This window comes from Heptranchias perlo, chromosome 25, assembly GCF_035084215.1.
Source record: "Heptranchias perlo isolate sHepPer1 chromosome 25, sHepPer1.hap1, whole genome shotgun sequence".
Classification (NCBI taxonomy): Eukaryota; Metazoa; Chordata; class Chondrichthyes; order Hexanchiformes; family Hexanchidae; genus Heptranchias; species Heptranchias perlo.
This window is the reverse complement of record NC_090349.1, coordinates 8245937-8273629: the sequence shown is the minus strand read 5'-3', so window position 1 is coordinate 8273629 and position 27693 is coordinate 8245937. Positions and strand designations below refer to the sequence as shown.

Here is a 27693-nt window from a genome sequence, read left to right as displayed (position 1 = left end):
TTTGCCACCTACTTGCCCACTTAACCTGTCTACATCCTTTTATAGACTCTGTCCTCCTCACAGCTTACATTCCCATCTAGCTTTGTATCGTCAGCAAACTTGGATACATTATATTCAGTCCCCTCATCCAAATCATTGATCTATATTGTAAACAACTGAGGCCCAAGCACTGATCCTTGCAGCACCCCACTAGTTATAACCTGCCAACACCCCATTTATTCCTACTCTGTTTTCTATCTATTAACCAATCCTCAATTCATGCTAATATATTACTCCCAATCCCATGAGACCCAATCTTGTGTAACAACCTCGTGTGGCAACTTATCGAATGTCTTCCATACGATAGCTGTGTGCAGGAGCTGGTCTAACATTATGGTATTTACCTGAATCACGAACACTCATCGTAAAGTTCCACTCTTTCTCATCTCATCCATCACCACCCCCCCCAACACCGCCCAATTATTTGTCCTAGAAGCCAAAGACAGTTAATTCTGGCACCCTGCTGCTGCATTGGCAACACTGTGCTCAAGTAAGGGGCAAGCCTCATCATTCAGAGGTTAAGTGCTTGCTCACTGATCGCCATCATATTGATAAAAAGAGCTGTCTTTCATAAAATAAAACCTCCATTACTGGAGCATGCATCAACATACAGCATTAACTGAATTCAACTCCAGTTTCATTTCAATCCCACTGACATTACATATATAAAAATACAATCAATATTACACCATCATTTGCTACAAATAGCCCATCTCTCATGACAGCTAAAGCTTATTTTACAGACAAGAACCTGCATTTGTCTCATCACAGCTCTCAGAAATGTCCCAAAGCACTCTGCATACAATGAATTACTTTAAAGTGCAGTGACTATTATGTAGGCGAACAAGTCATTTGCTCAGCTATCTGTCCTCTCAAGCCAAGCAAGGACATTAAAAAGAACATTTTAAATACATCTGTGCTTTATGTAATATAGCAATGAGGACAGGCAAGCACTAACAACCGTCAAAAAGGGCAGATGCTTTTGATGTGTCCTATTCCCCTGTACAGTCTCCTACATGGGGGTGGTGGGAATCAGCAGCCATAAGATACTCAAATGAAGACCCAAAGATCAGGTGAAAATCTGACATTATCTGCTGAAAGAATTGAACAAGGTTGCTGGGATCAGATCTATGAAACCTAATACAAAGCCTTGATAAAAAAGCACCTGATCCCAGTTGGACAAACTATCTCGCTGTGCATTTGCCTCATTGTCCTCTTCAAAGTTTTCAGAGCGACATCCCCTGAAGGATGCTGACCCACCTGTGCAACCTTTTCCCAAAAGTCTAAATGAGCCACTCTCAAAGATCCCTTGATTCCCTCTAACCTCCAATATCCTGTGCTTAGAGTACTGCTCGAGTGCCGGAGAGTGGTAACTGCATGGATTAAGCTGCTTTGCAATCAGTGCTCCACTGGTGATAAACATTAATGTTCAAACCTGCCAAAAAGGCGTGGTACTGTAACAGTTTCAGCACCACAATCTGATTAGTGCTATAAGGCTGGTAGTTAATGAAACACCACTCCATCATGTGACAATCACATTACATGGCAAGTGTAGCATGTCATTACTGCAGCAGGCTGGTCCCCAGGACCCAACAGATTAAACGGAAAGATCAACATTCACCCAGAACATCTAAAAATATCATCTAGCTACCTGATTAACATACATTTCTGATAAAGATACAGATTGTGCATAAACCACGTGTTAGAAGCACAAGCAGGTTTTATCTACAAATAGCTTCAGTGAGTTCAGATCCCACCATGGCAGTAGCGAATCTGAATTCAGTTTTAAAAAAATCTGGAAATAAAAAGTTGGTATCAGTTTAAAAAAAAACCTTGAAGCTATCGGATTTTCGTAAAAACCAAATGGTTCACTTAGGGAAGGAAACCTGCGTCATTACCCCGGTCTGGCTATATGTGACTCCAGTCCTACACTAACGTGGTTGACTCTTAACTGGCTTTTTAGGTCACTTCAGAGGACACTCAGTTGTATCAAACCGCTATTGCAGCAATTCAAAATGGAGGCCCCCACCACCACTTTCTCAGGCCAACTAGGGATGGGCAATAAATAAAAGCAGGCCTTGCCAGCAACACCCACATCCCGAGAATTAATTTTAAAAATTCCCTTCAGCTACCGCGTTGCAAAAAAAGTGTTGAAGCAACCGTACCAACACCACGTCGACAATGAAATTTTAATTTAAAAAAATTTAAAGCTTAAATTACAGATTCGATTTTCAGAGAACCAATGAATTCCCTACCCTAAAGCCTCGTCTCAGGGATAGCTGTGTCCCCATGACAACCAACGAACCTTTTTCTCTCTCCAGCTAGGAATATCAGCTAGGGGATTTTAAGGAAACAGACTACTGACTGTTATAGATTTATCTTTTTTCAACTACAGATCAAATAGCAGCACCAAACAGCTGATAAAGCTCTCGCTGAAGGAGAATGTAAACATTAGAAGCAAAGACACCTTTCTAATCATCCCTTCTAATTGGGAGGGTTTACCTACAGTTACATATAGTGGCGTTTGAAAACTCCCTTGCACTCGAGCACTAACCTCATCTGTCAGCATTACTGCGGTGAGAACAAAAAAGTTGGGATGGAAGGAAACCTTGAATGCTGAAAATTTGAAATAAAAATAGAAAATCCTGGAAATGCACAGCAGCTCAGGCAGCATCTGAAAAATGAACATTTCAGGTGGGATTCTTCTTCATGCAGGAAGCATATGGGAGATGGGTGGGAGGTAAGAGAGAAAATGTGATAATGGAGGGACTTGAAGACCTCACAAAAAGTTAAAATAGTGACTAACTGAAGTGCCCAGACAGAGCAACAGCAAATCAGTAGGTCACCTGGAAAAGCACAGCTCGGTCTCAAGACTGTAACAATCCGCACTACTTGTATGATTACTCAATGCCAACAGATTTTCCTGTCTTGTCCAACACACAAAATAATCAAGACACCCAAATACTACACATGCCTTTTATATAGTGAAAACTAATCCTGGTGACCTGCAGACAATTCAGCTCAGCTCCAATAGAGAATCAATTTAATCAAGAAATCTCTCCTTTGGATTAGTAATATTGTAAACTTCCTACAACCAGGGCAACCTACAGTATTTTAAATGTCACCGTGTTGTTTCTAAAATCAGTCATTTTGCAACTGACTCTCATTATTGTTATTAAGGAAAGATCACCTTTTACAGCATAATGTAAATGTATCAAAGAATCAGAATCCAGTCTCATGCAGCTGACCGAAGGAAAGACATGTTTCTGAAGCCTTGAAACATCTATGCCACTAGTTTTGGAGAAATCAGCCAACAGTACACAAAACACTTACTAACTTAAAACAGTAAAATATGTAAAATGCTATCCTAAGCAACACAGTTCTAAGCCAAAATCTTAATCTTTTTTTAAAAAAGTGCTCTTCAGTTGGTACTGTGAACAGCCTCCCTCTCTCACCCACCCCTAACAGTTGATTAATGATTCTATGGTGCACAAGCCTCGCACTGTAACTCAATCTTTATCAATCGCAAGTGTAATTTGCTACCCAATTTAAAGGCAAGGACAAAAGAAAGCAAATATCTTTTACAATAAATATTAGCATACAAGATTGAGAAACAAAGCATAAAGTGTTGAGGAAGAAGTGCGAGATTTGGTCATACCAAAATGTTCACTAGGAAATTAAAATGTGTCAAGTTACTCAAACATTTGGTGATAAAACGCATATTGTCATATTCTAAATGAAGTAATAAAAAGGACACCAGTGCCCAGCCTCTCATTGTTGTTACAAAGCACCTCAACAATGGAAGCACACTGCTGGTTCTTCCTTTTCCCCTGATCAATGAGGCTTGGTGCTGCTTCAGAGTTCAGGGAGCAACATGTTTCCAGATCTCATCAGTGCTGCTTTATAATTAGCCACTATAAGCATCCAAGGTAATCCATTCTTCAATTTTCTTCTCCCCCAACAATGGGGTTATGCCTGACCTTTGCTCCATACTTGACAGTTCAGCTGAGAGATCAGAAACATACTAAATGGGGAAACCTACACTGTGGCAATCTCAATATTGGGAATGTCTACTAGACCAAAGCAAAAAGGAGTTATTCTTGCAGAAAATGGCGCATCACAAACTCACCGTGTTCCCAAATTGCCTGGCAACCAAACTAAAAACATGTTATGGCTTCATGAAGAATTCCATACGATGGGAGAGAACAGGAAGCAACATGAAATAGTACAATGAGGCACTTATGTTGCTTAAGGTGGGGGGTGGAATGTGTGCTCCGACAGTGTCATCACTATCGTGATCCAATTGTTAACATTTCAAGGTCCTTGCAAGTGTACACAGGAATATGTGATAGCTGCACGACAACTGGATTGCAGTGAAGGGTCATATCACAACAAAATTCAGTTGCCTCACTTTATCGTCAAAGGCCAATGAAAATACGTGTAGCATGAACATGGATTAAAGATCACACTATACACTGCACATGAATGCTACAACAGCAGTCATTTTATCCCTTGGCTGCTCATTAACTGAAATAAGGTTTCAGGGCCAAAGGCACACCCCATTCTGAAGTCTGCAGGACTCTTACCACAGAGTTTCATTCTTACTTCAGAGCTGACACAGATCTCCATTCAATCTCTACCCTCTTATTTTGAATGGGAGAAAGACGCTTTTTGTGGTCACTCCATTTCACCAATGACGTCTCCAGCAGAAATTAAGCAGCGTGTCTAAAAGCTTTCAGAGTTCATTAAACACAGTGCATTTATACAAGATAACAAAGTGCAGCAGTACTGCATGTGCATGCCTAGTTATACCGTTCCTAGTCAACTGAAAACAGCAATAACGCTGTTTCGCATTCTCGTTAGTCTCACGAGGCATTTACTTTACAGTGACACAACTGACAACAGTCCAGCCCGGTATAGTAAAGTGAACAAGCCTCCAGAAGCTCCAAGACCTACCATATATCTTGGCTGCCATCAGATTGAGTGGATCAGCTCACCCATGTAAACTAGCAATGAAAGTAGCTTCCCATTCTGAACTATGACGATCAAGCAACTGTCCCATGCATAGTTTTTGTGGTGCAGTGGAATCCATCCTGCAATATAAACAGGTCAGCCACAGCATCAGGACTTTTGTGGGGGGGGGGAAATCGGATCATTGAGGCAGTTGTGAAATATAAAATACTACACACCATCAGATGTTTGCTTGACATGCTGCGCTCGCTCATAGCCTAAAATACAGTAGTTTACTGTATACATTGCTGGTTTACATGGGCAAGCTGATCCACTCAGTCTGATGGCAGCCAAGTCTTGGTGCTTCGACAGGCTTGTTCACTTTACTATACCCACACCATGGAGGTAGAATTTAACTACAGCCTTTTGCATATGGGAATATTTTTTGCTGTCCCAAAGTCACACACAACAAACAGCATTTAGCTTTACAAAAACATTTGGGCATTGTTCCCACAGACAAAGCAACAGAAGACTCTAAATTACTATGTTGCCCCATTGTAAACAATTTTACAACACCAAGTTATAGTCCAGCAATTTTATTTTAAATTCACAAGCTTTCGGAGGCTTCCTCCTTCGTCAGGTGAACGATGTGACATCGTTCACCTGAGGAAGGAGGAAGCCTCCGAAAGCTTGCTGGACTATAACTTGGTGTTGTAAAATTGTTTACAATTGTCAACCCCAGTCCATCACCGGCATCTCCACATTATGTTGCCCCAGGCAGGATGAGACTTCAAACAAGTGTTTGAATAGAGAATTCTGAACTATGCATCAAGGTAAAAAGCTGTCCATACTGGGCTACTCAATATTCCTTCACCCCCTCACTATCAGCATTGTAATCGCTCAGGTCAGGTAGAGCAAGAGTCAGATGTAGAGTAAAGCTCTCTGCCCAAATATGGGTCCCAATCTAACATCTCATACTATAACCAAGCTTATACTCTATGAGTATTTAATTATGGGCAGTCAACCCAGTTCCAGACATTGTTTATGATCAAATAGCATCTGCACTCCTGGGTACGAGGAGTATCTGATGGGGGCCGATATAGATCTGACCAGAATATTACGAATGCTCTCATTTGAAGTGCAAAATGAGAGAAGTGTTTAATTTCTGCACTAACATCCTCAGCTTCATGAGGACAAAATTCACACACACAAAAATAAGTTCTAAAAAGCAATGTGTAAGCATCATTTGGAGATGCAGGAAATGTCAGTCATAACCCATTAGTAACCTGCAGTTTTCAGTACAGGATTGCAGTGCAACTATTGATCATACCAGCAGCAAAATGAAGCTGGTTATTCATGACCAGACTATCAGAAATAAATGACTACACACTTGCACCTTTCACCCCCTATCCCACCACACCCCACAACCCCCACTAAAAAAAATTCAGATTCTCAAAAATGAACTCTGTTTCTTGGTACAACACTAAGTGAGCCAATACTTTGAAGATTTGTTCTAGAGACAAAAAGGTACTCAAGGGTTTTACTGCAGACAGGTAACTATGCAGGCTGCTTGCAAACATCACGACGTAGGAGAAATACAGCACATCAGCAACAGCAAACATTGCTCATAACTACTGTTGATACCAGAACACCACAAGGTATCAACAGGAATGAAAATAAATAGTTTTCTAACTAACTACACTGGTCTTTGGTGGTAGTGCCCATTACTGGTCAGACAATAGCAAGTGATGAGAAGTCAACTGACAAGAGGTTCCAATAAGAGCAATGGGTCAGCTGCAGCCTGATTGGTTTGACCAACTAATACTTGTGCAATTCGAACAAAGCTGTTGAAAATTCTAAATACTGCGCAAAAATGTCCCCCTGATCTACGAGTGTCATAACGACGTGTATCCTCTCATCCAGGTATGTCCATCATGGTCGTCTAAATGTGCCTGGTTTTGGCCCCCATTTACATAGAATTACATCACAGAAACAGGCAATCCAGCTCAACTATGCCAGTGTTTATGCTCCACACAAGCCTCCCACTCCAGTTACTTCACCTCACCCGATTGATATAACCTTCTATTCCTTTCTCCCCCACGTACTTATCCAGCTTTCCCTTAAATGCACCCCGACTCTTGTTAGTTTATAGTGAAGTTCTCATCCTTATTTGCAAATCCCTCCATGGCCTTGCCCCTTCCTAAACCCGACAAACCTCCAACATCTCTGCGCTGCTCCAATTCCTGCCTCTTGCACATCCCCGATTTTAATCGCTCCATTAATGGCGGCCGTGCCTTCAGCTGCCTAGGCCCTAAGCTCAGGAATTCCCTCCCTAAACCTCTCCACCTCTCTATCCTTAAGATGCTCCTAAAAACCTACCTCTTCACCTGGCCTGATATCTCATGTGGCTCGGTGTCAACTCTTGTTTGATAACGTTCCTGTTAAGCGCCTTGGGACGTTTTACTATGTTAAAGGCGCTATATAAATACAAGTTGTTATTATAGTAGAGTGCACCAGCAGCCCCCTTTCTCCCGCCTAAGCAGTTAATTCTTCATCTGAAAGTCTAGATCGGGGATTATCAGTAACTATTCAACCACAGAGGGCACTGTAGCCTCAAGCCTAATGCTGTTCTCAGCTATCCTCCACTTTCCAGCAACGACCACTGGATTTTTAGCTCCCTAACCCAGAGGTGCTGAGACCAACTCCATCACTCTAGCTACTGCCCTGGTTGAAATCATCTAGTGCAGCACAGACAAGGGATCAAACTTGGGACATTTTGATCTGTGTAGCTTGGTCTTTTACTGACTGGGTCATTGGAGGAACAGTGTTGCCAAGTAAGATAACCTAACCTCTTACATAAGGACAGAGGAGCCAAGAGCTACAATCACTGCGCTTTTGCGACATTAAACCTTGTAAAGCAACAATCCAAGTTGTTGTATTATGTAATATTTACACTAAATAGCAATGTTAAATGAAGGTTAGAGCAAAACAGTAGAAACAATCCTCACAGCTTCACATGTTCTTTCTACAAAATGTTTTAAAGTGCACTTTCGTAAAAGAGCCACGCACTGTAAATACAGATTAACTAAAGCCTCCTCTAATTAAGGAATTAGCAGGGTGCATCAATATGGCAGGGACTCAATTTCTCATTGTAACCAGTAAGGAAAGCCTATGACATTGGAAAAGTTTCCACATGGATAGAAAAACAGTGGCTCGGGTTTAGTTACTAACCACAATACTATGATTACAATAAAAGTTAGTTTTTCTTGTGGCTACCTAGCTCAAAAGGAACAGACCATTAATAATTTTTAAAAATCACCCAAAATTTAACTACTTTATGTTCAGATCTTGCTTGTACACTGAAGCTTCACTTCAAAACATCCCAGGATTAAAAAAAATGTAAGCAGAACCCCAGGTAGCTCAGCTACCCCATTGTGCACTTACAGCAGCATACTGTAAACTGCAGCATACTCACCTACATCAAAACAATTTATGAAGCTGCTCTAAAATTGCTACTGAAAAATGCTACAAATAAACACTAACTCCTTAATTTGAGGCTTTTAAGATATACTCACGGTACACGAGTAAGTGTGGCCACTTTTTAAAAAAAGTTTATCTGTTCACCTCTTCTAATTGCACCTCTCCATTTTCAATTTATTTGAAATAGATATACTGTGGCCACCTGTGTAAAACTACAACAAAGTATTTCATAAATTACAAACCTCCAGCCAGCACGATTTGCAAGTTGAATCCTTGATGTGTGGTGGTAGAGAAAGAGGCTGGGGTGGCAGAGAGTGGGCTAACACACTATCCTTTCACCTCAGTGAACTGGGTTTATATAAAGCCCAGATTGACAAGAGTTCTCTTGCTGCTGACTAAGTTTCCTACACATCCATGAATTCTGGCTGATGACCTTTTTTAATAATTTAGATTATCAGGGAAGCAAGAGAATCAAAAGTTAAATCCCAAGTTACTAAAAATAATCCTGGCTCCTGCAGTGAGGTGTGGATCTACCAAAATGAAAACAACTTTTTTTTGCAAAACATTACTCCAGGTAGTGTGGCACCATGACCTCACAGTTGGAACAAGTCCCTCACAATAAGACCAAAGTAAAATAGTCTGCCATGCAGAACCTCTCAAGCCCCAGATTTTAATTTCAAAATGGTATATTTTTCCCCCCAACTACAGTGACACTAGAGATCAGAAGAATCTTGGGGGAGAATAGTACCATACCAAGTGCGGCTGTACATTCTCCATCAGGAATTAGGCACAAACATATTGATACCAATGGTTTACTTATTTTTCCTGCAAGAGAGAAGCAGTGAAAATACTGTTGCACTCCTTGGAAACTCCTGCAAATATTTATGCATGCCTGGAGAACCTCTGCAAATACTGACACTCTCCCGGAGAACCATGCCAAATGCCAGAGCAACTCCTACCAAGTTTGAACAGAAATATCAGGTTCTCAAGGAAAACAATCCTATAACGAGAATGTTTCAGCATATATAAACAACGTAAATAACTTGCTAGTAAGTCGACAAATACAGCAAAACATGGAATTCTGAGGACTTCAGGGATCCTGGCCGACAACACCCCCCTCCCAAGTATCTGAACAGCGCAATTTGAAAACATTTGCTTGACACCATCAGTTGCTGGACTAGACAGCTATGTCTCATGTGGAGGGTTGGGGGGAGAGGGAGAGGGAAAGCACACCTAAATTGAAACTCTGATAAGTAATGAAATTCAGTTTGTAAATGCCATGATAATTACTGAAGATTCCAGTGAGACAGTCACAGTAATGCCGAAAGTCAAAAGCCCAAAGTTGCTCCTTAAACCAAGACTCTGCCTTGGTAGAATTCTTTTGTTGGTTCATGATTAAAGAGAATGGAAGGTTAGCTAGCTAGGCTGACTGTGGAGGTACACAGGCAAGGGTGCTCAGCTTCCTCTCCAGGTAGTCCCTCAGGAAGGCTTAAGACCAAAAGAGTGGTAACTTGCCTTCTAGAAACAGAGTTCACCCCTCCCACTTTATGACCCATTCTTCCATATCGCTCATCCTCCCCACAACTGAAAAGTATAAACCAACTTAAAACACAGAAAAATTTACAGCACAGAAGGAGTCCATTCAGCCAATCGTGTCTGTGCCGGTCAAAAAAGAGCTACCCGGCCTAATTCCACCTTCCAGCACTTGGTCCGTAGCCTTGTAGGTTAAGGCACTTCAAGCACATATTCAAGTAAATGTGATGTGGGTTTCTGCCTCTACCACCCTTTCAGGTACTGAGGTCGAGACCCCTGCCACCCTTTGGGTGAAAATTTTTTTCCTCAGCTCCTTGAAAATCTTGTTAAAAAACTGAGAAACACAGATGTTTATCTTTAAAGATTTTTTTAAAAAGATAGCCACATTTTTAGGTGACATTTCTTCATTGCTTCTACTAATACCTAAACTATCCAGTGAGATGCATGCAGAGACATGCAAACTTTATACTCATGTATGCAACCGTGAAACTGAAAATAGTTGCATGTGGCTTTCTCATGTCTATCCAACCATGCATGCAGTTTGCAGTAGCTCCTGCGCCATTACCAGGAAGATGTAAGAATAAAATTCCAATGCATGAAATCATTTCATATTCACTTCCTGCACTAACAATCTGAATATGTAATACTCGGGAGCATCCCATCCTCCCTCCACATCATTCCCATCAACACAATCAAGCCCCTTTCAGATTAAGGATCAGACAGCCACAAGCGATTGCTTTCTTGTCCAAGTATCGTGTATTGTTTAAATCCAGTTGCTAGTTATGTGGCCTCAGGCAATTTTTTTTTGCAAGACTGAACCTGTAGAAATAATCAGAATTTTTGGCAAGCTTTTTTTGCAATAGGCTGAAAACCAATTCTGGAGTTTAATTCATTCAGGATCTAAGCTAATTTGAGGCTCCAATCCCACTGGTTCCAGCCCTAACTCCTTTAACCGAACGCTCTGACCAACAGCATGAAGTAGCTACAATGAGTCTGTGCAACCTTGGGGACAGAACCACCACCCAAACAGCCAATCCGACTCATTCCATGCCAGGAGGAGCAAGTTGAAATCAAAGGGAATTAAATGGAGTCTAATTTCCCTGTGTTACTCATCAAAATTCCAGCTGTTTCAACGAAACAATCAATTACAAAAGTCTCCCTCCAAGAGTAAATTTGAACTGCCACATGATCAGGTGTTATAAAATGGATACTACCCATACATCTCTACTTCACTTCCTGCTGTTTTTAATGGAAAACTGGGAGCAGCCATTTGTCTAGGTTCTTTTTAGTCGTGAACTGGCAATACTGCCCATTCATATTGAGACCAAGGTGGTGTCAGCACTCTCAACCAAGTCAGAAGGTTGTGGGTTCAAGTCTTGAACACATAATCTAGGCTGACACTCCAGTGCAGCACTGTCTGAGGTACTGTCCTTCAGATGAGAAATTAAATCAAGACTCTGTCTGACACTTCAGGTGAACAAGAGATGCCATGGAATCATTCAAAGAAAAGCAGGGGAGTTCCTCCAGTTTCCTGGCCAGCATCACTAGAACAAATTATCTGGCGGCTTATTTCATTGCTTAATGTGTGTGAATTTCCATACATTACAATTACTATATTTCAAAAATACTTCACTGGCTGTGAAGAGCTTTGGGATGTCCTGAGGTTGTGAAAGGCACTATATAAATGCAAGTTTGTTCTTTCTTCACTCAAAAGGCCTATTTGCAGACTGTGACCAACGGATTTTATACATGAGCAAAAAACCTTATAGTATTTAGAATTACAGCACCTAATTATTTATTTATTTCAGGGAATAAAATTATAAGTGACCCTCCATTGCCAGGTTAGCAGAGAAAATTCACCATGTGGTATGGTACAGACCAGAAAAATCCTAAATCTGATTCATAGTCTACGTTAAATTAGCTGATGTCAGCCATGTAGCTGTGGGAGTATTATAACTGGCCTCTGCCAGGGAGGAAAAAGGGTTATTCAGGGTTCCCACTCGATCACAAATCAGCAACTCTCATGACCAAACAGCCTTCTGAAAGTGATGAAGTTATATGACCAAGCATAGTAAGGGGACAAAGTCATCTGGCAGCTCTTCCCCACACAATAAGTAGTTTCATATCTTTGTTTTACCTGTCCAGTATTTACTCAAGACCATGCTCCCAATGCATTGATAAGGTATAGTTTCCAATCTTTAATATCACAAAGGCCATTTTCCCCCAGAGATGTTAAAAAAAAAATCAGCCACAAGTCAAACCATAACATCTTCACACACCTCCAAGCATCCTTACACAGTGCCATTGGTGGTGTTTGCCTATTGACCTAGATGGTGCACAGCACACTAACTGGGGGATGGGGGAGGCTTCCTGCCAACTCTGTGGCATTGCTAGTAGCAGGCCATTCTTTGCCTTGGACACCTTTGGTAACATTACTTTATTAATATGCAGCAGGAACTGAATGGCTGCTCATGCTGAGAAAATAAAAAACACAGTAAATCTACAAACTTTAAGTACTGTATACGCTATACTTTTAGCAGCTGACTCAAATCTGCACGGCAACAGCAACATTGCTGGATTTCATGCTTATTAAGTCAAAGCTATAGAAATATGCAATAAGTGCCTCATTCATTTCTAATATCACACAATCATATATTTGCACACCTGGTCACTTCTCTTTCTTCCTCTGAATTCTTGCAATGAAAATAAAATGTAATTTTGTGCAACGGTCAAAGTGGTGCAGTCAGGTCTCCCTCCGAATGGCTGGTACAACAAAAATCACCAAACACCACTGTGCCCCCATTAACTTAAGTTGTAGCTACCATGTAAAGGAATCGGAGAAATCAGCTTCATGCTACAGTTATCACTAGGGCTGGCAAACAGAATGGAACAGGAACCTGCATCATCAGCCAACCCTCCAATTTTCTACAGTTTTGTTATAATAGCAAGAGCTTGAAATTAGTCACCATATGTGCCCAATTTGAAAAAGCAAAAAAGGATGTTATGCAATTTTTGTTTAAACATCAAGTACCAATGACATCAGGAGAACTGTCTTGAGAGGCATTACAGAGCCAGTGTGATAAAGCAGTTATCAGTAAACATAGTCATTAACCCAGGGTGCTTCCGTGATCATTTCAGCTGTCAGAGTTTAACTCCTCCCACCTAATTCCCCAATAACCTAACATATTATAAATGTACAGAAAACAAAAGAGGATGTTAAGCAGAATTACTACTTCTAAAATGAGTCCTAATGGTGTGACTAAGGAGGCTGAGTGCTGGCTACAGCTTTTGTAACCCTGCATTCCAACAGTTATATTTAGCTCATCAAACCAGATCTTGAAACATCACTGTCTAGTTACTGTTTGTGTTGAAAGTCTGACAGCATTCATGCTCCAAACTCCTACAACGACTCCCTGCTGAGCACCCCTGTAAGCATTCAAGCTTCCAAAATCTAAAATCCAAGCAATTTACACATGGATTTTGAGAAACATGTGCGCTTGAACCCATCTACCATTTGGGGAAATAAAGCCACTATTAGGTTACAACTCTGCGCAGTTCTGTCCTGGGAGACTGATGGCAGAATGAATGCCCTATGCTGCTTTCCCATTCTATTCTTAAGGCAGCCACCAATCTTCTGTAGATGCACTGGAAGCCAAAAGAGTGCACGAGGATTGGTTCTTCCATATATGGAGCATCCCAAGAACTGACCAAAGGATGATTGCCCTTTTGCTGCTACTATCATTGTGCATTACCTACAGTGAAACTAACTTTTCCAACATAATGAATGACATTGCAGATCATGACACTGAGCCAGTCTTGTGTCAGGGCACTCGCATCAACACAAGCAGACTGATGCACTGAACCTGCTCAGTATATTAAACAAGCTAATGGAGGAGGTGGGTCTCTGCTGCCAGTCCATTTATGCTAGCTCGTGCCGTTGATGGCACTCTAGTAAAAGCACCCATGACACAGGTCAGGTCATTAATGCGCCAGTTATCAACACCAGCAGCACCGCTAAGTACAGTTACTTCAAAAACATTCACCAAGACACCAATACTGAAGAAGCAGGACGACTGGATGATGTGCAAGGTACAATGTGGCTATTTTCAAGCTGCCAGGCAAACAATCTACAGGCCACTTTAGAAATAAAATGCAACAACTGCGAGCATATTAGAGAAGGAAACAGAATGGGCTGCTGTCCAGCATTCCGGTCACTCCTAGCCCGTAGGTGAGTACAGGTTATATACTGATCACGCTTTCCAACCTTTTAAGCAGTAAGGAAAACATTCAGTGGAAAGCACTGAAAACATTGAAAGCTCCAAAAGAGAGCAGTTTTCACTAAAATAGATATTATTTGCTTTTTTTTTGGGGGGGGGGGAAAAGAGAAAAGAGCAAAAGCACAGAGCTTGGTGAGAGTTGGGTAAATCTGCTAAACAGAATGACGTGCTAAGCAGAGTGACAACAGGAATTGGGAGAGTGGGGGAATTAGGTGCTATGTATTAGGTGCTATATAATTTAAATCAAGGGGCAACAGTAAATATATAAATAATCAGTCATTAATTAGATCTAAGGGATAACAATAAAAGGATCCAAATTGCATTAAATAAAAATCTGGTACACAAATAATAAATGGGAGTTAAAGGGATACTAAAATAAAATTAACAAAAAACAAAGAATGTTACAATTAATCTGAAATCAAGCCAAATCCATCTACTAAATATAATCTAGGTCAAGTAATTCTATTATATATATAGAATTAAATTACCAATAAATATTAGATATGGCAGAGAGTGAGATATGTGGGAGTTTGTGGACAGTGAGACTGTCCCAGATTGCCACATCTGCAGAAACTGTCTCTCAAGACACTCCAGCTCAGAGTCCTTGAGCTGGCGTGAGAATTAGAGACATGCCGACACATAAGGGAGGGGGAGGAGTTTCTGGATAGCTTTCCCCAAGAGTACAGTCACACCTCAGAGGAAAGCAGGAAGGGGAGAGTGTGACTGTCAGCAGTGTAGTGGGAACAGAGAGGAGAAAGAGGAACTCTCACAGGCACTGGTCCTATCCAATAATTTTTTTGAAAATTCGATCATGGGATGTGGGCGTCGCTGGCGAGACCGGCATTTATTGCTCATCCCTAATTGTCCTCGAGAAGGTGGTGGTGAGCCGCCTTCTTGAACTGCTGCAGTCCGTGTGGTGAAGGTTCTCCTACAGTGCTGTTCGGAAGGGAGTTCCAGGATTTTGACCCAGCGACGATGAAGGAACGGCGATATATTTCCAAGTCGGGATGTTGTGTGACTTGGAGGGGAACGTGCAGGTGGTGTTGTTCCCATGTGCCTGCTGCTCTTGTCCTTCTAGGTGGTAGAGGTCACGGGTTTGGGAGGTGCTGTCGAAGCCTTGGGGAGTTGCTGCAGTGCATCCTGTAGATGGTACACACTGCAGCCACTGTGCGCCGGTGGTGAAGAGAGTGAATGTTTAGGGTGGTGGATGGGGTGCCAATCAAGCGGGCTGCTTTGTCCTGGATGGTGTCGAGCTTCTTGAGTGTTGTTGGAGCTGCACTCATCCAAGCAAGTGGAGAGTATTCCATCACACTCCTGACTTGTGCCTTGTAGATGGTGGAAAGGCTATGGGGAGTCAGGAGGTGAGTCACTCGCCACAGAATACCCAGCCTCTGACCTGCTCTTGTACCCACAGTATTTATATGGCTTGTCCAGTTAAGTTTCTGGTCAATGGTGAACCCCAGGATGTTGATGGTGGGGGATTCGGCAATGGTAATGCTGTTGAATGTCATGGGGAGGTGGTTAGACTCTCTCTTGTTGGAGGTGGTCATTGCCTGGCGCGAATGTTACTTGCCACTTATCAGCCCAAGCCTGGATGTTGTCCAGGTCTGGCTGCATGCGGGCACGGACTGCTTCATTATCTGAGGGGTTGCGAATGGAACTGAACACTGTGCAATCATCAGTGAAAAACCCCATTTCTGACCTTATGATGGAAGGAAGGTCATTGATGAAGCAGCTGAAAATGGTTGGGCCTAGGACACGGCCCTAAGGAACTCCTGCAGCACTGTCTTGGGGCTGAGATGATTGGCCTCCAACAACCACTACCATCTTCCTTTGCGCTAGGTATGACTCCAGCCACTGGAGTGTTTTCCCCCTGATTCCCATTGACTTCAATTTTACTAAGGCTCCTTGGTGCCACACTCGGTCAAATGCTGCCTTGATGTCAAGGGCAGACACTCTCACCTCACCTCTGCAATTTAGCTCTTTTGTCCATGTTTGGACCAAGGCTGAAATGAGATCTGGAGCCGAGCGGTCCTGGCGGAACCCAAACTGAGCATCGGTGAGCAGGTTATTGGTGAGTAAGTGCCACTTGATAGCACTGTTCCTACATATCTGTACAGTGATTGATGTCTCTCAGACCCTACCCATGTTCCTACCGTCGATGACACCTTCCATCACTTTGCTGATGATTGAGAGTAGACTGATGGGGCGGTAACTGGCAGAATTGGATTTGTCCTGCTTTTTGTGGACAGGACATACCCGGGCAATTTTCCACATTGTTGGGTAGATGCCAGTGTTGTCACTGTACTGGAACAGTTTGACTGGAGGCGCGGCTAGTTCTGGAGCACAAGTCTTCAGCACTACAGCCGGGATGTTGTTGGGCCCATAGCCTTTGCTGTATCCAGTGCACTCAGCCGTTTCTTGATATCACGTGGAGTAAATTGAATTGGTTGAAGACTGGCTTCTGTGATGGTGGGGATATCGGGAGGAGGCAGAGATGGATCATCTACTCGGCACATCTGGCTGAAGATGGTTGCAAATGCTTCAGCCTTGTCTTTTGCACTCACATGCTGGACTCCACCATCATTGAGGATGGGGATGTTTGCAGAGCCTCCTCCTCCTGTTAGTTGTTTAATTGTCCACCACCATTCACGACTGAATGTGGCAGGATTGCAGAGCTTCGATCTGATCCGTTGGTTGTGGAATCACTTAGCTCTGTCTATAGCATGTTGTTTCAGCTGTTTAGCATGCATGTAGTCCTGAGTTGTAGCTTCACCAGGTTGGCACCTCATTTTTAGGTACGCCTGGTGCTGCTCCTGGCATGCTCTTCTACACTCCTCATTGAACCAGGGTTGATCCCTTGGCTTGTTGGTAATGGGAGCGAGAGGAATATGCAGGGCCATGAGGTTACAGATTGTGCTGGAATACAATTCTGCTGCTGCTGATGGCCCACAGTGCCTCATGGATGCCCAGTTTTAAGCTGCTAGACCTGTTCTGAATCAATCGAATTTAGCATGGAGATAGTGCCACACAACACATTGGATGGTGTCCTCAGTGCGAAGACGGGACTTCGTCTCCACAAGGACTGTGCGGTGGTCACTCCTACCAATACTGTCATGGACAGATGCATCTGCGACAGGTAGATTGGTGAGGATGAGGTCAAGTAGGGTTTTCCCTCGTGTTAGTTCGCTCACCACCTGCCGCAGGCCCAGTCTGGCAGCTATGTCCTTCAGGTCAGTAGTGGTGCTACCGAGCCACTCTTGGTGATGGACATTGAAGTCCCCCACCCAGAGTACATTCTGAGCCCTTGCTACCCTCAGTGCTTCCTCCAAGTGGTGCTCAACATGGAGGAGGACTGATTCATCAGCTGAGGGAGAGCGGTCGGTGGTAATCAGCAGGAGGTTTCCTTGCCCATGTTTGACCTGATGCCATGAGATTTCATGGGGTCCGAGTTAATGTTGAGGACTCCCAGGGCCGCTCCCTCCTGACTGTATATCACTGTACCGCCACCTCTGGTGGGTCTGTCCTGCCGGTAGGACAGGACAGGACATACCCAGGGATGGTGATGGAAGAGTCTGGGACATTGGCTGAAAGGTATGATTCTGTGAGTATGGCTATGTCAAGCTGTTGCTTGACTAGTCTGTGGGACAGCTCTCCCAATTTTGGCACAAGTCCCCAGATGTTAGTGAGGAGGACTTCGCTGGGTCAACTGGGCTTTGTTTGCCTTTGTCGTGTCTGGTTCCTAGTGATCCGATGCCGGGTGGTCTGTCCGGTTTTATTCTTATGACTTTTTTTTATATAAGCGAGATTGTGAAACTGAATGACTTACTAGGCCATTTCAGAGGGCAATTAAGAATCAACCACATTGCAGTGGGTCTGCAGTCACATATAGGCCAGACCAGGTAAGGACGCCAGGTTCCCTTCCCTAAAGGACATTAGTGAACCAGATGGGTTTCACCCCAGGGTTTTAAAGGAAGGTGGTGAGGAAATTGCAGATGCTTTAGCCATAAATGACCAAAGCTTCCTTGATTCAAGAACTGTCCCTTCAGATTGGAAAATTGCAAATGTAACTCCATTATTTAAGAAAGGTGAGAGAGAGAAACCAGGAAATTGAAGACTTGTTCGTCTAACAACTATAATGGGGAAATTATTGGAATCTTTAATTAAGGATAGAGTGACTGAGCACTTAAAAGAAATTTCAGCTGATTAGATAGAACCAACATGGATTTGTAAAGGTCATGTCTAACAAACCTAACTGAATTTTTTGAGGAAGTGACTTCAGTCGACAGGGGAATGTCTATGAATGTAGTTTACATGGACATATGTGGAATCTTATTGAATGCCTTCTATAAGAGACTGTTAGCTAAAATTAAAGCTCATGGAATTGAAAGCAAATTATTGACCTGGTTAGGAGATTGGTTAGGCGGTAGAAGACAGAGAGTAGGGATAATGGGTATGTATTAGGATTGGAAGGAAATGACTAGTGATGTCCCCCAAGGATCTGTGCTGGGGCCTAAACTATTCACTATTTTTATTAATGACTTAGATAACAATAGAGAGCCATATATCCAAGTTTGCCAATGACACAAAGATTGGGGGCATAGTAAGTTGTGTAGACGGGAGCATAAAATTACAAAGAGACATTGATCGATTAAGTGAGTGGGAAAAACTGTAGCAGATGGATTTCAACGCAAAAGGTGTCATCCATTTTGGACCAAAAAAGGATAGATCCAAGTATTTTTTAAAATGGTGAAAAGTTAGGAACAGTGGAGGTCCAGAGATTTAGGGGTCCATGTACACAGATTATTAAAATGTAGTAGTCAGGTACAAAAAAAATCAATAAGGCTAAAGGAGTGTCAGCCTTTATAACTAAAGGGCTAGAATATAAAGGGGACGAAGTTTTGCTACAACTATACAAAGCCCTGGTTAGACCACATCTGGAGTAATGTGTACAGTTCCGGGCACCACACCTTAGAAAGGATATATTGGCCTTGGAAGGACTGCAGCGCAGATTCACCAGAACTCTACGGTTTAGATTATGAGGAGAGATTACATAAACTAGGTTTGTACTCTGTGGAACGGAGAAGGTTAAGGGGTGATTTGATTGAGGTTTTTAGGATTTTGAAAGGAATTGATAGGGTAGAGAGAAACATTTTCCTCTGGTGGGGGAGTCCAGGACAAGGGGGCATAACCTTAAAATCAGAGGCAGGCCATTCAGGAGAGGTTAAGAAACACTTCTTCATGCAAAGGGTGGTAAAAGTGTGGAACTCTCTCCCACAAAAAGCAGATGCTAGCTCAATTAATAATTTTTAAAATCTTGAGATCGATAGACTTTTGCTAGCCAGAGGTATTGAGGCATATGGAACCAAGGCGGGCTACAGATCATCCGTGATCTCAATGAATGGTGGAACAGGCTCGAGGGGCTGAATGGTCTACTCCTGTTCCTAGGTAGTCAACTTTTTGGAATTTTATACCCTGATTAACTGTTTTTTGGATCAAGAAATAGCACTTGAGAATAGGGACTGTCACATGGCTTGGGCAGTTATCACAAGTGTTCATTATGGCAAAGGCTAGGCCTCGATATGAATAGTAACTAAGAGACTGTTCATATGCAGATGCCATCCGTTACAATCTGCATACAACACCCAAATCAGGACTGTGTTCACACAGTTTAAACTCCAATAGAAGCCTGTCAGCACACTAGGATGCTCCCATCCAATTAGCTTCACTTGGCAGAGTAATGGTGCAACAGAAGCTGTGCTAAGAGGCAATGTAAAGATGGCGAAGTACATAATATTGTTATAAAAAGTATCATGCTGGCTTTCAGACTGACATCAGGCTTGTTAATTTAGAACAAGTGCTGTTATCTCATACAGATACAGCACTATTGCACTTACCTTTTCCTATATCTGAAACTTGGATTCTAGTCTCAATGGACTCATACAGTAACTACTTGTTAGCAATATAGACAAGACTTACTAGTATTACCTGTACAACACAGGTGCTATTACTCGATTGTACTGTAAAAACAAATATTAGGAGCTGGAATTTGCACATTTGGCAAACTCCTCCCCACCCAGTTGCCTCGCAGATTTCTCTCAATAAATAGTGAACCATGAGTTTTCAAACTGGGGTGAGATATGTTTGTCTGTCATCAGATTTCTGCATTCTTGCATGTTTATTTCTGTTGTAAACCAATAAAGACACCATCTGCAATTAAAGCACTGTTTTTCTTTCGGCAGCTGATGTTTTCCGAAGTTTGAACAGGGAGTCACGGTTTGCAGAGGTCCCTAAGAGTGTGTTAATTGTTATGGGGGTACACCATAGACAGAACTTTGAAGGCTATTATTCTAGACAACTATAATTCTTAGTAACATTCAATGGGGCACACCCATCAGCCTTCACCTCAAGTACAGAGTAACTCTTAAAAGAAAACTTGATTTACACATATGATAAGAACACTTTAGGTGACGGTCAGCATGTTAATATTGGTGAGTAGTCACATGAAAATGGGAGATTAATAATTACAATCAATAAATTTGCTTTCTCCATTACTTTAGCTATTTTTATTTAAACCAGATTAGAAATAAACCTTGGCCATCACTGGATGTCAGTCCCACACAAATGCTGTGACTATGTAATTGTTTGAGAGCGTCTGCAGACATTGCAGTACCCCTCCATGTGTAAGTACTGTCACTTGGATTTAAGTAAAGCGCAATAGTGGAATTGCAAAGTCATTCACTATGTTCGATTCAACTGTGAAATCCACCCATCAGTACAATTCTAGATTCTGTCCTTCCAAACTTGGGTAGTATCCAGAAACAGCATTGTGCACTGTATAAAACTGGGGTAAAGTGCAGGTGGTTAGAGGTCTGTTGGGAGCAATTTGAGGTGACTAGCTGAGTATCACACAAGCAGACCAAGCAGTATTAAGTGGATTTACGTGTGATTTTTCCTATAACGTATCAGTAAGCAAAAGGTCCCATGCAAAATCACATGTTGAAGCTTAATGCAAGAACCTGAGGACATAATTAAGGCTGATAGTCCAGTGCAATAAGGGACTAGTGGACTTTCAGAACTGTCGACTATCAGATTAGATTGAACCAAGGTCCTGTCTGCCTTCCTGAACCAGTTGCACAGGTGGAAATAAAAGATCCATGGAAACTATTCAAAGAGCAAGGAGTTTCTCCAGTGTCTTGGTCCATTTCATTCTTTCAACATCAGAAACAGACTAACCTGGTCATTCATCATACCGCTGTTTGTCGGATCTTTGTGCAAAATAGCTGATCGGCAGAAACGATTCAGATCATTTCAATTCTAAGAATTCACTAGTTGTGAAGCACTTGGAGACATTTGAGAGCTGTGATAAGGTGCTCCATAAATGCAAGCTTTCTTTTCTTTAACAATGCTTAATGTTTCATGTCTGTAGATTAAGACTGGCCAATAAGAGGCCACAGCACAACATATTACTGAATATTCTGACCTTCAATGCAAAACACGTCATCTGAATGATGATTTGGTTCCTGCATTATTGAAAATGAACTGCTGCAAGATGAAAAGGCAGTGTGCATTCAAAACAAGCTCCCTGTCCATTTCAAACTACATTTAGAAAAGATGCAGTATACTAACTGCAACATTTGTTAAAGGATAAAATTGGATTCCACATATACGTTGACACCACCTAGTCAGACCTCTCCGCCACCTCTATGTTGATAGCTTGCATGTCCAACATCCACGGGCCTCAATTTCCCTCAGTTAAACATTGGGAAGACCAAAGCCATTGTCTTTGCCCCCACCATAAACTCTGTTCCCTCGCCACCATCTGAAGATAAACCAGACTGTTCGCAACCTCATGTCCTATTTGACCCTAAGCTGAGCTTCCGACCCCATATCCTCTCCATCACAAAGACTGCCTACTTCCACCTCCATAACAATGCTCATCTCTGCCCCTGCCTCATCTCATCCATGCTTTTGTCACCTCCAAACTGCAATATTCCAAATCTCCTGGCCTATCGCCCATCATCCACTTCATACAAACTGCATCTCATCATAAACTCTGCCGCCAATATCCTAAGCACCAAGTCCCACTCACCAATCAGCCCTGGCTCTGTGTCAATTTGTGTCTGACTATGCTTGTGCAAAGCCCCTTAGGACATTTTCCTATGCTCAAGGCACTATATAAATGCCTGTTGCTGTTGTTACAATATAAAGGCTATCAACAAACAATAAAAATGAAAAGTAGTAGCCCTAACATGGCATTGAAGTTTTAAAGAAAGCTACATCAGCAATATGCTGGGGAGGGAAAATCTGCAATAACTTGCCATTAACTGCACTTATTGTATAGTCCATTCTGTAGCAGGCTACAAATCATTTGCCTGACGGGAGAGCAGCAACAAGATAAAACAAGTACCAAGTTCAGAGCTCCAATCAAGTTTGTGTTACAACCGTACATAATGAGCAGAATGAACTGTGACAAATCTGTTGCACATCTGGACAGTGCTCAACTTTCGTAATAGTGCTTTACTCTTTAAAGCACTTCAAGAAAAGGATTTCTACAGAGTACTGTAAATACAGCACCTAGAAATACCTGGATATGCAAATAGCAGCAAATGTACAGGCCACACACAAACATCCAGGTATATTTAAAAAGTAAGCAGCTTTTGAGGTGTGGTGTTTAGTTTTCTTACTACCATCCATTAAAAAAGACTGAACTTGTATCGCAATCTCAAAGAATGATTATTAGTACAAGAGGTTTGTTTTTTTTCCTTTAAGAAGTTAAAAATGTGCAAAATCTTTTAGAAATTACTGCATTTATTTCAGGGAGCAAAAAGTCTTCACTGAAACCATAAGCACCTGCTCAGTGACAGAGAACAGAATGCACTTTCCATACTTCAGCATAGGAGACATTTTACACTATCATCTTAGACAGAAGGCAACAACATTTGAGTCCAATTTCACACCCTCTCCCTTCTCCCCCTCTCCACCCCCCCCCCACAAAAACTGTCTGAATGGGCACTTAACTCCACACATGCAGTGAACTGCTTCACACGTGTAAAACCACCACGCAAGGTAAATCACTGGAGTCAACTTCAAAATTAAACGCATTTAATTAGTGTTATTTTTTAGTCACGGATGTATCTGAATGCTGTTGTATGACAGGGTGCTCCTTTTAAGAAATGCATTACAAGATCACCAGTCTGTTGTTCACCAATGCTCAATTTGCTACTCTTTCTGCACATGCTTTCACGATTCTGGTATAACTAACAGCCAAAAGCTGTCCAAAGTCCACCATCTCTAGCCCTGTGATACACAGGATATTTGACCCAGCTAAACACCACCTGCTGCATTTCACTTATTGAATCCATGTTCAAAATTATGACAGGTTTTGATAGTTTCTCCCTATTTACTCTGTTTCCATTGGCAGAAAGGTCGGTAAGCAGAGTACGCATGTTTAGGGTAATTGGCAAAAGAACCAGAGGGGAGATGAAGGGATCTCTTTTAAAAACGCACTGAGTTATGATGATCTGGAACACTGCCTGAAAGGGAGGCGGAAGCAGATTCAAAATGGAATTGGATATATACTTGAAAAGGAAAAATTTGCAGGGCTATGGGGAAAGAGCAAGGGAGTGGGACTAATTGGATAGCTTTTTCAAAGAGCCGGCAAATGCATGATGGGCTGAATGGCCTCCTTCTGTGCTATATGATTCTATGAAAATATTTTCATTTTGCTTCATTGACAAGTAATGTAAGGGGAGAAGTTTGAATACATGATATAATCTGTAGTTCGGAGCAAAATATTTAAGAGAATCAGCAACAGAAAGATCAGAATCACATTCCAGCTGAAATGAAAATGTGGAATGGGCAAAAAGCAGCCAGATGGCACAATGACATTCCACTATGCTGTGGGATTAACCCCACAGTTCCTCCAACAGGTGAACTCCAGTCCCAGCAATGCCAAAGAGAAGCAGCAAGCAAAGGCAAAGTAGAAATTTTCATATAGGAAGTTTAATTGAGAACACCTCCATTGACCAGGACTTTAGTGGGGGAATTTTATGTAGCATGGGTGAAAATATAGATTTTGTTCAAAAAAACCTTCAGAATAAACCAGATTATGAACAGACACATCAGAAGGAAAAAGACTCTGAACAGGCTTCAGAGCAGCAAAAGAAAAATAAAAGTAGGGACCAGTGAAATTTATGTTAAGTGGGATAAATAGTACATCACATCAGTGACATCCTGCGACATTATTAATCACACAGGAAAGCCACAGAAAAACTAAACAGGGTGGTGCATTATGGAGAGGGAAATTTTTATACACTTTCCAGAAGCAAATATCACGAAAACAAGCATATTCAAACATCACAAAATTAGAAGTATGTTTGTATGTTTTAAAAGAAATCAAAACACTTTACCTGCCCAAAGCCATACAAAGAATCTGTAGCACACATTAAATGAAAGTGTACCTTGGGGGAGTGGACAGGGAGGGTGTGTCCCAGAACAAAAAGCCTGCAGTTGTCTGATTTGGTATAACATGCTCTTGGGGTCAGTTTAGAAAGTAGGTTTTAAGACTCCTTGCAAATGAAGGACGTGACTACAAAAAGCACCAAAGTATGAATTTGGGACACCAACTCAAAATGCAGCATTTGAACAAAAAAGGGCAGTTAATTTTTAAATAACTACACAACATATTTTTACTATTAGTGAGGGAATCCTGGCCAATAGTGCCATATCAGAGGATGGGTTACACAGCACTTTTATATGGCTTCTCTGTTTGTAGAGCAAACATTAATGCTTGTAAGATTCCAACTTATTTTATGACCAAAGAGGCAATGAAGTCACAACATTAAGCCAAGATGCTTCAATTAGCACAAGGTGCCCGAATACAACATAGAACAAGCTTATACTTTCCTATCAATATAATTAATCTTCCAAGGGCAGTGGTGGGATATAATTGTTTAGGGTTGGCTATGCTTATGGCAATTTTTTTTTTAAAACCACACATTGATCTACTGTCTCTTGGGCAATCAGGCCATTCTGATCTAATAACCTAAGTAGTCATGGCCTCAAAGTGCTACAGCAAGCTATGATAAGGAAGCAATTTTCTCATTCCTTCCCAAAAAAAGACATTATTCAAATTTCCAGTTGACCCTGTCTTATTTGTTGTAATTGAATAGACCAGAAAATGAGACTTCTACAAACTATGCTCCGATTTTTGTTTTGCATCAAGGCAGTTCCGTGCTGAGATTTTTCCATTAAGCTTTGGTAAAAAGCCTAGTTACAAAACTGGAATTAGCTGGTACTATGACACATTACTTCAGAAAAATAAACTTACAAGCACATCAGGAAAACAGTTTTAAACAATGAGGCTTTATACAAAACCAACTTTTTGTGAATTTTTAAACAGATAGCTGATGATGTAATGTTTCACTCAAGTTAACATCTATCCATTATCAGCAGCATGACAGCTCCAGGAAATGAGGCTTCAATTCTGGGATAAAAACCCAGCCACAATTGACATTTAAACATTACTGTGGGAAAGCTGTGCTGGGGCAATCGACAAGTGCCTTACACTACATACATTAATGCAGCAATCATGAAGATTTTTTTAAAAGCTGCTTCTCAATGGAACAGCAAGCAAAGGCACTGTCTGGTATGATACTGAGCCCGACAGTCCAGAAAGTACTTGGTAATCTCAGCTGGGGTTCTACAGTTAGTTTCTCCTGTAGACAGAGGAGAAAAACAAAAATCAGCCTGGGTTCTCTCTTCTGATCTTCAACCAGCAACCCTTGCTGGAAATTGTATGCATGGACACTGGGCAAAAATAGTTGGGCAGGGCTGCACTGCCCACGAGTCAAAGAGTCTGAAAATGCTCAGTGTCGAGACTGAGACGTGAAAAATGGCCACTTAAACAAAGTAATGGAGGGCTGCCAATGCCAACGGAATCACAACTCAGCTAAAATCATTGGCCTGAGAAGATTGCTAATTCACAAAAACTTTTAAAATCCCCTGGCCACAGGAGTTTCTCAACAAAAGATCTGTAAAAATACTAATGTATTAGAGATTACCCCAGATGTGTGTCCAGTGTTTTTGTACCCACCTTTTTATGTACTAAGACTGCTAGCACTGTTGAATCTGCCTCATACACATTACAGCACCAATGACAACAGTTATGCAAGCACAGGCAAGTAGTCACACCACTGGCCTGTCATAGCAGACAGAAAGCTCCACAGGTTCCAGGAAAAATCATGTCTTCAGGTGGTTCTCTGTACTTTGAGACAGTACTGCCTAATTCACTCTATGGTGCCCCTGGTGGCATCAATGCTGTAGTGCAAAAGGCCTCTGAAAGAGCCCATTGCAATTATAGAAGGCATTGCCATATCTAATCAAAGAAAAAGATTAGCTAGTAGCTCCACATTTGGATCTCTCAATTTTGGACACTGTATATTCTACAGGTTATTTGCATCTATGCATGCCAGTAAATAAGAATTTCAAGCCATGTCAATCATATTTACAACTATATCTCCAAAAGAAAATTAATAGACTTCAGAATAAATCAACAGGACCCACTCCCAATTTAAATACTGCATTTATAGCCTCACACCCTGCATCATGATCTACTTTCCTTACCCCTTATAAATCCAATCTCTCCCCTCATATCTATTTCCTGCTACTCCCAAGTGCTCAGCCTCCTCTTCTATCTTTTTTCCTCCCCAAAGTCTCACCTCTTGGAGCTCCCTCTTTTGGTCTCCCAAATGTTTGAGCTTCTCTCCTATACTTCTCTCTATCTCCCTCCTCCTTCCCTAAAGTCCCCAGCTTCCATCATGCATCTCATAACTCCTCGCATGTATTTCGGACTCTTTTCCACATCCCCCCTCTCCTGTACCTCTTTCCCCTCCTCCAAACCCCCAGTCTTTTCTCTTTCCCTCCAAATCCCCACCCTCATCTCCTGCATCTCTCTCTCTCTCTCTCTCTCTCTCAACCCTGCCCAACGCTCTGACCTCACTCTCGAGCATCTTATCCTCCCCAAACTGCACACCTTCCTTTGCTGCACCTTCATCCCCGCGGATATCCAGCCTCTTTCCCTATATTTCACTTCCCTCTGTTCCTCCTCTACCCCCACCTCACCACCATCCTCCTGGCCTCCTCTCCCGCCCCCTCCCATTCCCTCTGCGGGCTCCGGTCCATCTCCCCTCGATGCCGCACTCACCAAACCATGCCATAGGCTCCCTCTCCGATGTAGCTGAGGTTGGTGTATCGAGGTCCGGTGTCAAACACCTGCCCACGAATCACTTCAGGCCCGGTTGCGCACTGAGGCAAAGTCGGCGCGGCCGCCATCTTACTCAGCTCACCCGGAATGGCCAAGGATCGCGTCTATTGGACTGGCGGGCACACGTGACGGCAAACCAACAGGGAG

General features: G+C 42.1%; 1 protein-coding gene across 1 annotated transcript in view; it reads right to left on the bottom strand.

Moving 5' to 3' along the window:
* The window catches only part of mapk1 (mitogen-activated protein kinase 1), an 89228-nt gene extending 61575 nt beyond the window's left edge, over positions 1-27653 (bottom strand). Inside the window, exon 1 of the mRNA XM_068005531.1 lies at positions 27487-27653. Within this exon, the coding sequence (XP_067861632.1) occupies positions 27487-27614 (128 nt within the window). The 5' untranslated portion in view covers positions 27615-27653. The remainder of the gene's footprint in view (positions 1-27486) is intronic.
* Positions 27654-27693: the final 40 nt, after the last annotated feature.